Genomic DNA, 14,932 nt, shown 5'->3' on the forward strand with positions numbered 1-14,932 from the left:
AGGGGACTGAGACACCAACAAGGCACTAAAGTGTCTGAAAGCCAAACGCCTTTGACTAAAAGTTTCAGTAAACCAATTTGGCAAGTCAGACTTACCCTGTAATACTCTACATCCAAATAACGCCTACCAATATCTCAGTGAGTTTACCTGAATTTAAAAGAAATCATAATAGCGAAAACATAAGATGGGTAGTAGGCTAACAGTCATTTTAAATGTATGACTCACTTACCAAATTCATTTAAGAGCCCGGAAATACCTGAGGTCCAATGATCAGTCTTACCCCCGGCCCTGACGTCTCTTCCCGTGAGACCAGCAGCATGAGACACGGGTCTCCATACAGAGCGTCTACCCATTCCCGCCCCACCCACCCAGCCAACGCTTTTCCACCACCACCTCCCAGAGCAGGATGCTAAAACACAGGACGTCACCACACTCAGAGTTGATCATATTCCATTTCTGACATTTGCTATTTTGGAGCCTGATAAAGAAGTTACAAAATGCTTCAAAGGGATTCCTTCATTATCTGGGGACCTACTGCACAGTGTTTCAAGTGTTTCTGTTGTTTTTATGCAACAAGGTTCTGCACAAAAACAATCTTCTCTTCATCAAGTCTCTCCAAGCTGGTATTTTCCATAGCGTTATATAAACCAGGAACACTTTCCCCTGTCATAATTAATTAACGTCCTAATTAATTAACCTCCGAGGATATAACATTGGAAAAAACAGTCCGGACAGAAGCCTGCTTGAGCCTTCAAAGGTCTCCATCAAGACCAAGGTCGCCCCACCTAGGTGGTAATGACCCTGCGCCCTGCACGTGCTCCCACATCCCAGAGCCCTCCCTGACTCTGACCTGGGCTGACCTACCCCAGACGGCCAAGTGGGCACGGCTGTCCAGACAGACAGCTCCCAGGCACCTGGACACAGAGCACCAGGCCACCCCCACTCGGCCTCTGGGGCCCCGCCCACTGCAGCCCCAGGAAAGTCTCACTCTAGACCAACCCCTCTCGCCCACTTATCCAGAAGGACACTGGGACAGCATGTGCTTCGACAGAGTGCAACTGCGTGCAGCAGAACATGTGCTTTCGTTCCCACTCCCAGCAGTAACCAACTCCACAGACCAACAGCCTGGCCAACAGGACTGGGAGGAAGTCTGGAATGACGGACTGACGCCGTGGGTGACAGAGTCTTGGCACCAAATCCTACGACTTCACTTAAACAGACACAGATTTCAGGTATTACAAATTAAATCCTCAATGGGGAAATCCATTCCAAATACATCAAAAACAAAAATGCAGCTGATGTTCTGACAACAAAGTCTCCTGAATGCTGTTTTGGGTGACAAAGTGTCTTAGGAACGAAACTGTGACAATCACTTCATCACGATGGCCATCCCCCATAACTGGAGGCCTTCACCTCAGCTGTGGACATTTTGAAATCATTTTTCCATCAGAGTGAATGAGCTGCATTCTGACAGGGCAGCCACTGAGGCTGCAGGGCTGTCATTCAGCCCAATGAGCGTGTGACACGCCCAAACCCGCATGGGGCTTTAAGTGAGAAGGCATCACTAGAAAGTCCAAGAACCCATGAAATTATCAGACAAAAGTACAAAAATTAACATTCAATGTGCTGTTAAAATATCTTCTAATGTCAAACATCAGGCTCGGAACAATTTAGTGATCAACAACAACACAGAATTTGGCAGTAAGCATCACATAATAAAATTGGATCACATATATTTACATGCTAAACATTTTAAACATAAAATTACAAATGATGTGGAGCATCAAACACTCACTCACTTTATTTTGACAAATTTGGTGGACAGGCCGCGAATGGGCTTCTGTGATCACGGCTGCACTGCGCCCCACGTTGAGGTCAAAAGCTTCCAAAGTCCGATTGCGGCCGGCGGTCAGCACGAGGTCTGTGTGGTTCTGTTAGGGAAGGCGTGTCTGGACCCACTAGGGGAATGAGCACGCCATGTGTCCCATTAGAAAAGGCGGGAACACTAGGCGACCACAAATGGCAAGTCCTGGTCACAGCCCACGGCCACACTGGCCCCACGTCTGGGGAGAGCTGGTGGCAGGTGGGGGTGCTGCCGAGGACATGGCGAGACCCCTGGCAGGGCAGGTTTCAAGGTGGGAGACCAAGGGTTCTACTTGTAGGTAAGTGCGGTTTGAGATGCCTGGGGACACCCAAGTCAGGAGACGGACTAGCCAACACATGTGTGGGAACTGGGCTCGGGAGACGGTCCTGAGACAGAGATGGGACAGCAGAGCCAAGCCAGCGGCGGTGTCCAGGCTGCGGAGTGGGGCACATTCCCAGGGAAGGGTAACGAACTTCATGAATTTGGTACGTGAGGGGCAAGTTAAGACCTCAGCTCACGTGACTGCAGAACCACCCACCTGTCAATGTTTGCCCAGAACACTGAAAAGTATGCACAGTAGAAAAAACACACTAAAATGTTTACAAACACTAAAAGCATACCTAGTAGAAAAGTACACACAGGAGAAAGGGCACTGGATTTGGTAATAAACCAACACCAGTGCCCACACCAAACACCAAAAACCATGGTTTGAGGTGACAATAATCACACTTTTCTGCTGGCTGGCTTTGGTTTGTTTTGCACTGATTTTAGCAAAAGGTTCTAAAACATAAAATAACACATTTCTAACTAAAATATACTAGAACCTTCTAACACCATAGGTCAGTCCTTCTGAAACTTCAACTATAAAACCCTTCAAAAGAATTCAGTTTAGACTTCTGAACTAAAATTTTATAAAATGAATTCCTGAAAATTATGATTTTCTTCTAAATAAATTTAAACCAATGCTTTTTAATTAAAAAGGATGATGTAAGCCATAAAAACTCAAAAACTAAAGTTTTGGACTCAATTTCCCACTCTGTAGAAAGGCGTCTGCTCTGAGCTCTGCCCGCCACCACGTGCGAGGAGGTCAGCTGCTCCGCTAGCCACAGGCCCACGGAGACGCCCGTGGCGTGCAGAAATGTGCTGTCACTGGGTGTCACACAGGAAGACACAGGCCACAGATGGCAGGCACATCGCCCCATGGGGCAGCGGTGCCCCCACTGCACCCAGTTCCCTCCTGTCCTGTGAGGCCCTTCCCACTATGGGGACGAAATTCACACGGGGCATGAGTTAACCCAGCTGAGCGCCCTGTGCCCAGCTCTGCACCTGAGCGCAGCCCCTCGGCAGGCGCTTTGGCGGGAAGGCTGATGGTCAGGGCGGGAGAAAGGATACAGGAATAAAAGTCGTTCACCGCAGACAAACTGGTGACCTCGACCGCACCCGTCATGGGGAGCCTGACAACAGCTCTGCCTCTGCTCTTCGGCTTGTATCTGGAAGAAAAGACAGAGAGGCTGGCAGTTTGGTCTCCTCCCACTACAACCAAGCATTCTGCCCAGAAAAACACTGAAACGAAAACCAATTTTCACCTCACCAATAACCACATTTCATAACACTGAAAGAGTAAGTACGTCAGCTACCTTAATTTCCCTTCACAAAAACTTCATTGAAAATATCATTATATACAACCAAAAATAATTCATTCCCATCTATGAGAAAGTAAGCAAGCCTTTGTCCTAATTCTAAAACCATTACGTGTACTCAAAGAGCCATCCAAGTCGTTATAAATTATTTGTATTTCCATTCAAACATAGTTTTTAAATGTGCCCTCCCGGGTAACAGAAGCCGGGAGTGGTGGCTGAATAACGTTGGTCTTGACCCCGAACAGTGATTTCACAGAGTGAACCTGCCAGCGACTCCAGTGATCTCGGCCCAGGAGTGTGTGGCTGGGTCAGAACCAAGCGGCCAGAGGGAGCAGGGGAGAGCCAGGGGCTGGCGGGGACAGGACAGGGCACCACAGGTACAGGGAGGTAGGGGGCACAGCTGTGGGAGACGGGCTCAGGGAGGAGGAAACAGGCCACCAGCCCGTGCCCTCCACAGGCAGGCACATGCTGGGCGAGGTCCGGGGCCATGACACACAGAGCCAGGCACGGAGGTGGGCGCTCAGGGGTGACACGCGTGCAGGCCAGGACTCGGTCCAGGGGGCCACGGGGGCAGCTCAGTGCCAGCACAGAGGTGACCCACAGCCCTGTGCCCAGTGCTGGAAACTGTCCCAGCCCCACAGCAGGGGGTTCAGGGAGCAGGAAGCGGTTGTGTGACTGGAGATAGTACAGATGAGGAAAGGCATTTCAGAAAGAACAAGTCACAAGAGAAGGGGACAGGGTGTGTGAGGACACAGGGCTGGAAACACAGGGCCGTGGGGCAGGACGAGTGATGGGTGGTGCCGCGGTGAAGACAAAACCACTATGGCAGCTGGGGGAGGGGCCGGGAGGGGACACCCCCGTTGAAGGCATTCGCGTCTTCAGTCAGTTGCAGCTAAACTCTTGTCAACCCGACACCAAATCTGGGGCCAGGGCACAGGGGCCAAGAGCGCCTGGCCCTGGAGTGGGGGCTGCCTGCTGTGTGCACCCAGGGTCAGGGCCAGCTCAGGCTCAGAAGTGACAGGAATGATGCAGACACTGAGCGGTGTGTTGGTGACACCAGGCGTTTTCAGTAAATGCTACAAAAGGGGCACGTGCGAATGGAGGGAGCCCGGCCTGATTGCAGCTGGGGGGAATAGACGGCTGTGGTGACAAGGATGCAGCCTATGGCCTCACGTCATCCGTGAGAGTCCCAGGATTTGGAGCCTTAGGGTCTGAAATGTTAGTGGCCCCTGAGGCCGCACAGGGGAGAAATCGGCTGCAGCCTGAGTGAGACTCAGGCCTGGGACGGCCTGCCCAGCATTCCCTGGGGGACCCTGGCGGCCCAGCCACGCGGGACAGAGAAACTCCAAGTCCCAGGATGCTCACTCAGCTCTCGCCAGCTCCTTGGTAACATGCGGTCCTGTTAACCATTAAATTTTGGAATACATCTTTAAATGTAAAGACCGGTTTTACACAGAACCCGGTAACGAAACATGGCTTCCTCCAAACACAGAGAGAGAAGACCCCCGAAGAGGAGGCTCCTACCTTCGTATCTCGTCTTTGCAAGTGTCAATGTGATAGGTGAGCAGCTGGACCTCAGGGCCCGACGACAACAATATGAAGGTATCGATGTAATAAAACTGTGCGGATTGAACAGGCTTAGGAAGCAGGTCTTTGCCCTGTAATGCAAATCATCACCATTACCACACAATTATTATTATCAACGTAAGAAAAAACAGTCGCTCTAGTCGGAAATTCTTTCATCTTAACACCAACCATCTATTTGTTCTCAATGTGTAAATATTCTTCGTTCAACCAACCAATTTACAATTTTTGTTTCTTCCTCCTGAATACTTCTAAGTGAGGTCACAGAAAATAGATGCTAACAACCTCTTTGAAAATCTGCAATTCACCAGCTCATAATGTGATTGACTGAAGCCGCGAGTCCTGTCATCGCCCTCCTTCTCCTGTCATCTCTCTGTGTCTCCTTTCCCATCCTATTTCCAAATCATCTCCCAGAAGCTCAGGGAAACGGGTTACTTTTCTCCCCAAAAGGTATGCCCTTGGCCGTTATTATTACCTCTACTATAAAATCACATATTAAAATTAATATTTAGAATTATTCCAATACTTCAGTATTAATAAGTTTGCCATTTTAGACCCTGACAAACATAAGACATATTTAAGTGCACATATTTGTACTGTGTATGTGCGCATGTGGGTGTATGGTATGTGTTATGCATGTGTGCCCATCATGTATGTGTATATATACACATGACATTTCAGAGAATCCTCATCGATGATTTTCAGTGCATTGGAACAAACCCCTGGTTTGCCTCATTTCCTAGCCTCCTGGCCTTGAAGCCAGTTCCATCTGGGCAGCTGTGACCGCCTGACGGTCCCGAGATCACTGGGCTGGCCACTTCGAAATCCACAGGAATTACCCATTACCAGGCACAACGCCAGTTCCGTCCTGCGAACCGACCACACCCTCAGTGTCCCATCCTGGGAGACCGACAGCAGCCACCTCCCGTCATGGCTCCAGCACACAGTGTTCACTGGCCCGTCGTGACCTAATAGGAGACAGACGGGAGGGAGTGACCAGGGAGAGCCTGTTACAGCGACACCAGTGAGCCACAGCCCAAGGACGTGACATACTTCATTTAAAGGCTTACTATGGTTCTGAAGGACGTGTTTCCAAAATCCACACTTTTTAAAATACGAAGTCCAAAATTTTGTGTGCAGTTGAGAGTATGTTTTAAAAGAAGAATCTTATAAAATGTGAAGAATTATAAAATGTATAGAAATCTGTGGGTCTCATGAGGACGCGCTTTGAAGAACTGTATTCTTTTAACATTGAAGGAAAAAGTCAGAAGGATTTACTGAACATATTCACGTGTAATCTGATTATTTGTGGTGAGGGGCTGGACAAGTTTTCACTTGTCCAGTGGAAGTGGAAATGGCTGGTTTCCAGGGGCGCAGCCAGACCGGTCGCAGGTTCCCCAGTGCGGGCAGGCGTAGCAGCCTGGTGTTAACCAACCTGTGGCTGGCTCTCACTGTAACAACCAGTCTACTTAACATGCCCTTAAGAGCCATTCAAACTCCCAGGAACATAAATGGAGGAGTCGAGAGAGGAAGAAAAGCAAGTCAGGTTACTCTCTCATCACTGGGTCAAGGAAACACAGGCCACTTGCTTCTCACTTCTCACAAGGTCGGAAAAGAAGTTCTAAAATACAATTACACTCTGTCCTTTGGGCCATTAAGAGCCGGGTGACGTCTTCTGTCACCCCCATCGTCAGCTGCTTTGGTAGACAGCCAAAACGTGTCTTATGATGTAAGCCCGTCTTCATGTCAGAATAATTAAATTTACAGCTAATGGACCCCGTTACCACTAATGCGTCCCCTCCTTTCACGGAAAATTAAATCGATGATCGGAAAGGGGGAGGAAGACGAGTGTGTGTTGGGCAGAACACGGCCCACGTGGCTGCGTGGCCGTCCCCGTGTCCCTGTGTGTCTCCGCTCTGCGCTGCCCGGGCTCCACTGCGTCCCGGGGAAGTGGCAGGGCACGCCGTGGCCGAGAGCTGCCAGTGCGCGACCATCGGGCCCCAGTCACTCCTGGCCCGACCGCCCTGCTCTTCCAGGCTGGGCGTCCCGGTCCATTACCGGACCGCGGAGCGTCCGGGGGAGGCGGTGCGGGAATCGTGCGCGATCCACACCACTGCCGCCCGCTGCCCTAACCCACGGCTTCCGGGAGTCGTGGCAGTGCCCATGGGCCGGACGCAGCCGTGGGAACGAAGAGGGCAAAGCTGGAGGGCCGCGTGGCGGGGCCCCTGGGGGCGGGGTGGTGGACACCCGGCCGCAGGCGGCGGAGGGAACGGCGCCCCTCTGCGTGCGGCCCGCAGGGCGCCCCCTCTGTGAGGCCGCTGCACCTGCGGGCCGGGACGCGGGGACGCTGCCCCGCAGCTTCTCCCCGTGTCCGGACACAGCGAGCAGGGCCCTGATGGCGCCCACACTTGACCCCGGTATCTGAGCCACAGGCCTCGGACACCGCAGCGGGAGCACAGCTGTGGGCACTTGCGGTCGCCCGGGCCTCGTGGCCGGCGGTCCCTCCGCTGTTGTCCGTGTGTGGATCGCACAATCGACAGGTTCCATAGCTTTCACAGTGACTCGCAGTGTCACCAGACCATGTGGTCAGAAAGCCAACACGGAAACAATGGAAAACCAGGAGAGACTGGTGAGCACTGTCGCCATTCAGTAACAAAAACCCGAGGAAACGGGAGCCAAGATTCACTGACACCCGGGCGCCTGAAATGCCTCTGCTGCCCTCTGGTGCACATTTCTGGGAGTTTCCACAGAAGCCAGGCTGAGTGGGTCATGGCTGAGCACACTGGCACCAGGAACGGCATCCCTGACCTTCTACTGAGGATCGGTGTGTCTGAGACTCTCCAGCCACTGCCGCAGGGTCCAGGGTCCAGACCTTGGGACCCACCTTCGTCACCCCCGGGGGCCCTTTCCTGGACATCAGCGACAGCACCCTGACCCCTCACCCACACACTAGAGAGGGACGCACAGGGGACGTCAACTCCACAGAACCGGGCTCCGTTCTTCCCAGAGTTGTAGCCTGCTCGGCCTTCTGCCCCCGCCCCCACTACAACTAGTGCTGAACATCAGGAACAGCGAACAGGACAGGAACCCTGGCCGCCTCAGCCCTCTCTGCCCAGGACCAGGCTCTCACCAGAGGGGCGCACACAAATGGCCCCCAGAACAGGAATTCAGGAAAGGGGATGACGTGGCAGAGTGCAAACAGACGGAGAACTGAAGATCAGCAAGCAAAAGATTCTGAGCTGAATTTCATCCTTTTATAAGAATTAGTTTTCATACAAGTCCCTAATCTTCAATGAAGTCTTAATTTAATCTTCTGGAGTGACTGAGGCCAGAACTGAACTGTCACACGCCTTGCCCACAGTCTGGCAACAGTGCTAGACAACAGTGCTGCGTGGAAAATGCTCTCAACTCTAAGCATAAACATAAATCGCCTGCATTAAATGAAATGCAGTTATGATCAGTGGTTTTCAAACTGCGAGGCACGACCGGGCCGTGTCCTCAGAGGGCCTCAGCTCTCTGGGAGGGAACTTTAATTAAGCAGCCAACTTTCACTACAGTCAGAATATCCAGAATATACTTATTTGTCTTCGCTTATGATGGAAATAAAAACACCCATTTTTCTGCTTTCTGGGTTAAATGGTGAGACATCAATCATATTTCAAAGTTGAATTACACGAATGTGATTTGCTAGAACAGGTAGAGAGGATAATAATGGCTCTTTTCCCCGAAACAGAAATGGAGCACATTTTTTAAAGACAAGTTTGAATATCCACTGCCTTTTCTTTATCCAGCAGAAGCCTTTTTTCCAACAATAAAATACATCAGGACTTGACCACAACCAACATAATTACTATTTATGTCAACAGAAAGACCCGGCACAGAGTTCCTGACCTGGAGGCGCCCAGCAAGGGCACGCAGAGCAAAGGCTCAGAGGCTGGAGGAGCCACAGAAAGTTCTGGAACCCTGTGGGCTGGAGGAGGAAAGCGCTGCCGAGAAACAGGCTCGCAGGCTCAACGTGGGGGCGGGACCCTGCCTTGTGTGGGAGGAGACCAGGAGCCGCTGAACCCATGACCCTCCATTGCTGTGCTGGTTCCCCAGCTCTCTAATTCAGAACAGCAGGGACTAGTGAAAGATTTGGGGCGTTCTCTGTGGGGCTTTGTTGCTGTTGTTAGAGTATCTACTAATGCAAGTTTGAGCAAGCAGCATCAGGAACCTAATGGAGAGGCAGGACGGCAAGGATTTAGGATGGGAACCTGTATGTCCACGTTCTGAGGTGGAACCGGCCATGCTTTAAACACAGTCGCTCTCATCTCACATCTTCTTGCTTAAAAAAACGATTTGCAAAATTTAGTAGGGTATCCGATGGACACTTGTCTCATTAGGGAGACCACCTCAGGGATGAGGTAGATGCCTGATCACTGCACTGTACACCTGAAGCTGAACAATAGTGAATGTCAACTACAAGTTTATATATATATACAGTTACAGGAAGTGGAGTTCAGCATTAGGAATAGAGACAGTGGAAATGTAACGGCTGTGTGTGATGTCAGAGGGGTAGATGGGGGAGGAGTGTTGTCACTGTGTGAGGGATATAAATGATGAATGTCTTAACTATTACATTGTTTTGTGCACCTGAAACTAATTTAAAAAAGTTAACAAAAAATGATTTGCTTTGTCACATGATACAAATATCTATGTACCAATCCTACCAGCTTTCTCGACGTATTTCGATCGTGTGTCTGTAAACTCCACCACACCTCTCCCTGGACTCTGCAAATCCTTTAGGCCTGACCCGGGGCACCTGCCCCGCGTGCCTGCACTGCCAGTGTCACCAGCGAGTCAGTCTGGCTGAACACGAGCTCAGTGGAGTCTAGTTTGTTAAATCACACTGTCTCACCCCCAGTTCAAGCCCTGCCTCTATTCTGTGCTTGTCTGGAAGGAAACAAAAGGTCCTTAGCAGTTAATAACCAGGACTAACAGGGGACCCACCCATGAATTCACATTAACTAAAATTTAGACACATTTTACCTGGAAAAACAGCGGGTGTCCCAGTAAGATCAGCACCAAAGACCAGTGCCAAGTGGTTGGCTGAGCCACAGGCTAGCTGCCGTCCATCTCCTGCTTGAGGAAAATGAGAGATACCCCTTAAAAAAAACCACAGCTCGCAGGAGTGACACTTGCAACAGCTGAGATGGATAATAGTTAACCTGAAGTTCATTTTCTGTTAGTGAGAAAACCTGAAGCAAGCAGGTGACAGCGTTGGCTCACCTGCTAACACTGGACTAACACACGCAGCCTCGTTCACAGAAGGGCCAAGATTAGCAGCTGAGGTCTCACTGAAGCCCAGGGCGACTGCTTCAAGCCTTGGGCGTCCAGCCTCCCACCCACAGATTTTTAACTGGCGTATTTGATGAGGGAGAAATGAATTATAGACTTCCTCCACAGTACTCACACAGGAGGGTACCACTTTTATAGCCACATGCTGAGTGACATGCATGTAGAATATCAGAGAGGTATTTAACTTCCTGATAATGCTACACATCTAATTGCCCAAAATTATTTTCAAATTTCTTTGGCTAGAATTTTATGAAAAACAAAGGGAATTTAGCATGGTTGTAAAGAATTATGACCTTCAGGAATGCATCTAAAATATTCGGGCCCGTGGCTGGTCACACATTCGTGGAGGTGGGTGGCTTGGGTACCACACAGCAGAAAACAGGGGACTAGAAATCGGTCCCTCAAGAAAAAGCTCAGCTCATGGAGCTGTCTGAATGAAGCTGCCTCCTAATGTCTCCAAACTTTACTTAGAAAAATGCTGAGGGCCCAGGAAAGACTCCCAGTAATGGCGTTTCAATGCCTTTGAGAACGGAGTGCTGGCCCGTGGGGAAGGCTCCATCCAAGGGACAGACGGCACTCAGGTGACATGTCCACCTATGTGCTTTCCTTCAGCCCATCAAGGGACCAGAGGACGGGTCTCCAGGGGCAGTTGGTGACCGTTTTGTTAGCTTCTCCTCCCGCCACGAACTGCCAGGCCTTAGACTGGAGGGGAGGCGAGGACGGGGACATGGGCCATGGGGAGGCAGGCTTGGGCGAGCTCATGGTTTCAGCGCGGTGCTGCTGCGCGGTGAGCGCTCTGCACGAGCTCCCCTCGCTCTCTGGGAAAGTGAGTCTGACTCACCCAGACCCGAGCACTGCCATGTAACTGCCAGTAACCACGATTTCCGGAAACCTACTCACAACGCACCTGAGAACTGGACGCAGCGCACGGCCGCCCGGCCGTCGGCCACAGCAAGCCACCTACTGAGTCTGGTCGGTGGAGAATTCTGCACAGGGCTCTCCTTCCTTGAGGAAAGATCGGAGAAAACAACCATCGAGAGATCAAAGTGAGATTAGAAATAAAAGTGACTGGGAATAAAGTGGGTTTATTTCCCTGTACGAGTCATAATCTTCTTCCATCAGACGTGAATATGTACATAGATAAACTCTTACATTCAAAACCATGAAATAACTCTTAAAAACACACTTACATTCCATAGTGCCAAAAAATGCATGTGTTTTAAATACAAAACATCAAGAATTATGTTTAATATAAACTGCCACATATACTGTGTTGATTTGGGGCAGGGTTCTCAGAGAAAACGTGTTCTACCGTCCACTTCATACTCTTTGTGGGTGGCCATCATAATACTAATTAAATAATCAACAAATGCCTTCCATTTACCATGAAAATAATCATTTGCAGTTTTTAAAAGAAACCAAAGGAAGGTTTGGGAGGAGGGGCTGGTACCGAAATCCAGAGCAGTGGCAGGACGGCCGGAGAGGGGCCAATGGGACCTGCAAGCAGGCAGTGTGGCCATCCAAAGGGTGTTGGGGTTCAGGCAAACCCCCCACTTTACAAGGCGGTGGCAAGGCCACGCCTGGGGACCAGCCAGGGCTTGGAGGCCTCGCAGCCCTTCCCCTCCTCGGGGTCCCAGAAGCCACCATGTAGACTCAGCAAGAAACTCCACGTCATGCAGCAGCGTTGCTGCAGGGTCGGAGAAATGAGGCAGCAGGAGACAAAAAGGGAGAGGAGCTGTGACCTGGAATCTCCCACGCTCTCACGTGTTCGCACACTTACAAGCTCACGTGCTCACTCATACATGCTTACATGCTCAGTCACACACACTTGCACATTCACTCATGCTCACACATTCACGTGCTCACACATACTTACACGCTTACACACTCACAATGTACACTCACTTGCACATTCACTCGCACTCATTCACACACGCTCACTCAGTCACACACTGTCACACACTCACACTCAGAAGTGCTGGTGGGACCTGCCTTGCACGCCCACCTCGCAGCAGCCCAGTGCCATCCTTTCAGTGTCACACATGGCAGGTGTTCAGATGCCTGGACCCAGAACAGGTGTTGGGTCCCCCACTTCACTGCCACCTGCACCTGAACAGAATGGCCCAAGAGCCACAGGCACACTGAAGCTGGCTGGCCCGGTCCGGACAGCCACACTCCTCGAACAAAAACCCACCCAAAAAAGCAGAGCTCAGGTAACTGCGGTGCTGCCCTTCACGGGACCACGGACGTGGTCACAGGTCGGGCACATCCTGCTCCAGGCACCCAATGACACTGCGAATCGTTGATGGTGGGCATGGGCGGGAAGGGCGACGGCGGCACCGGACACAGGAAAACTGGGTGTGGTACGCATTTCTGCACATGGAATGGCCATTCAGGCAGCGATGTGATACACACAGAATGAGCAAGATTTTCAATGTTGTAGCTCCAAACCCTTGTTTAGACGATGGAATCCCACAGTGCAGGACTGGGGGGCCCTGTAGGTCCCCCACACGCCCCCTTGTCTGGATAAATGGGTTGGGGATCTGCAGGGCTAGTGCGCAGTCCCTCGGATGAGTGTGGGGACAGCCCAGGCCAGCCCAGGGCCGCGGGACCAAAGGGCGATTTCCCAGTCAGCGAGCGCATGGCTGTTCTCTCCACATAGTGCTGAGCGCGGTCAAGCTCGAGTTTCTCCACCCAATTCTCACCTCAGGAGGCGTACCTAGAATAACCGTCAGCTATAAACCCTCCAAAACTCAATTTTAACAAAAATATTCCAAAGTCGTTACAGCAGCCTGTGTGAAATGTGACGGATTCGATAAACGATTCAGACAGGCATCTGTCCACACTGTGTACACACGAGCATGTATGTAAACAGACATAGATGAGGCCTCATGCCGGTCTGAAAAAATTCAATTACGTATCAAAGGGCTTTCTCCAAATCTCTCAGATTGACTTTGGGGGCACACACTAGAGTACATACCACTTGTAACTGTTCTTGCGTTCTGAGGATCGTTTACAATCATTCTTGATGTTGGTCTTTGGTGAAAACATAGTTGCACTGTGGAAAGAAAACTCACGTCACTCAAAGATTCTGAGCTCTACAGGCCCTAAGAGAACTATACTGTACAGCTGAAACCAATGTAACTTGGACAATACTGTATACCAACTACATTTAAAGACAAAAAGGAAAATAACACATACTCGTATGTAAATACATAAATGCTTTCAGTGTCCCAAGTTAGTAATCAACTGAAGAATTACTTTAATTCCGAGTTTAACAGTTATTTTTCCATTTATGTAGCTATATTGGCTATTTCAATATTAAAGTGGACTTGGGTATAAAAATTCTGGAGAATACTGTGCTGTTTACTTACAAATTGTGGCTTACTAGAAAAAAACTAAGAATCATTTTTTGCAAAAAACACACAGTAAATTATCTATTGCTCAAATATTGAAATTTGTGTGAAAGATTTGTAAATCAATAAACTGCTTACGTCAGAATGTCCCTTAAATTGAAAACAAAATATGACTCTTAGGATATTGTTTCCTTTTTGGAGAATAGTTTATATAATGATAATAGGAGTAAAATTCTATTTATGGACCCTGTTTCATAAATCTACTCAGAAACAGAGGTGAAGCCTGCTGGGCAGTCATTGAACTTTCCCTTTAATAAAATGCAAACACTAAATATTGACGTCAGCTCAACAATCACCTTACAGGGCCCGCTTCTCGTATGAACAAACCCGGCCCTGGAGAGCTAACCGCCCCGTCTCAGACGGAAGCCACCAGGCCGTGCCCTGGACACGTGGTGCTGAGCATGGGTTGGGCAGGGGACAGCAGGTCCCGCCCTGCACCTGCACCCAGGCCACACAGAGCAGAGCAACACCATGCTCGGCTTCAGCAGTGCCCAGAGCAGTTGGACAAGCCAGGCCAGGGAACAGCCTAGTCCTGAGCCACCGCCGGGGGTCTGTGTTTGCTGCAAGATCTGAAAGCCCCCAAGGAGCTGACACGCGCCGGGTTCCGGAGGAGCAAGGACACCAGCCCAGCGAGGATCAGGGGAAAGTGTCCCACACAGCGGACCAAGGGTAGGGCCACTGAGCAGGGACCCGCTGGGAGCGTATGAGCAGGAGCTTGGCTGCAGGCACAGCAGGGCCACCCTACCTCCTGTCTGTCCATCGCACGTGCCTCAGAGATGCCACATGCAGCATGTCCTGACCCCGTGACCCCACGTAAGATGCTGTGGCATCACCATGTACTTCAACTCCCAGGTGGCGCTCAGGGCTGTACATGACCTGGCCCCTCCTGCCCGTGGGCTCCCACACAGGGCCCCACTCGTGACACACCTTAACACAGGGGACCCTGGGAGTCCACACCTAACACAGCAGATGGCCACACCGCCCACCATCCCACAGGCTCGGGCATGGGCTGGGGTGCAATTCTGTGAGGCGCAAATCCAGAACGCATCCATCCATCCTTCCTTCCTTCCATCCATCCATCATCCATGCAT

At 50.6% G+C, this 14,932-nt stretch overlaps 1 protein-coding gene across 2 annotated transcripts in view; it reads right to left on the reverse strand.

Moving 5' to 3' along the window:
- WDR27 (WD repeat domain 27) overlaps window positions 1–14,932 on the reverse strand; it is a 155,130-nt gene that overhangs the window by 106,557 nt on the left and 33,641 nt on the right. For both annotated transcript variants that reach the window (XM_033100414.1, XM_033100416.1), the window contains exons 16-22: window positions 13,406–13,483; window positions 11,333–11,430; window positions 10,117–10,206; window positions 5,935–6,056; window positions 5,029–5,162; window positions 3,257–3,354; window positions 1,800–1,921 (exon numbers count right to left, since the gene is read on the reverse strand). In XM_033100414.1, coding sequence (XP_032956305.1) covers window positions 1,800–1,921; window positions 3,257–3,354; window positions 5,029–5,162; window positions 5,935–6,056; window positions 10,117–10,206; window positions 11,333–11,430; window positions 13,406–13,483 — 742 coding nt within the window. The remainder of the gene's footprint in view (window positions 1–1,799; window positions 1,922–3,256; window positions 3,355–5,028; window positions 5,163–5,934; window positions 6,057–10,116; window positions 10,207–11,332; window positions 11,431–13,405; window positions 13,484–14,932) is intronic.

Source organism: Rhinolophus ferrumequinum, assembly GCF_004115265.2.
Source record: "Rhinolophus ferrumequinum isolate MPI-CBG mRhiFer1 chromosome 3 unlocalized genomic scaffold, mRhiFer1_v1.p scaffold_36_arrow_ctg1_4, whole genome shotgun sequence".
Classification (NCBI taxonomy): domain Eukaryota; kingdom Metazoa; phylum Chordata; class Mammalia; order Chiroptera; family Rhinolophidae; genus Rhinolophus; species Rhinolophus ferrumequinum.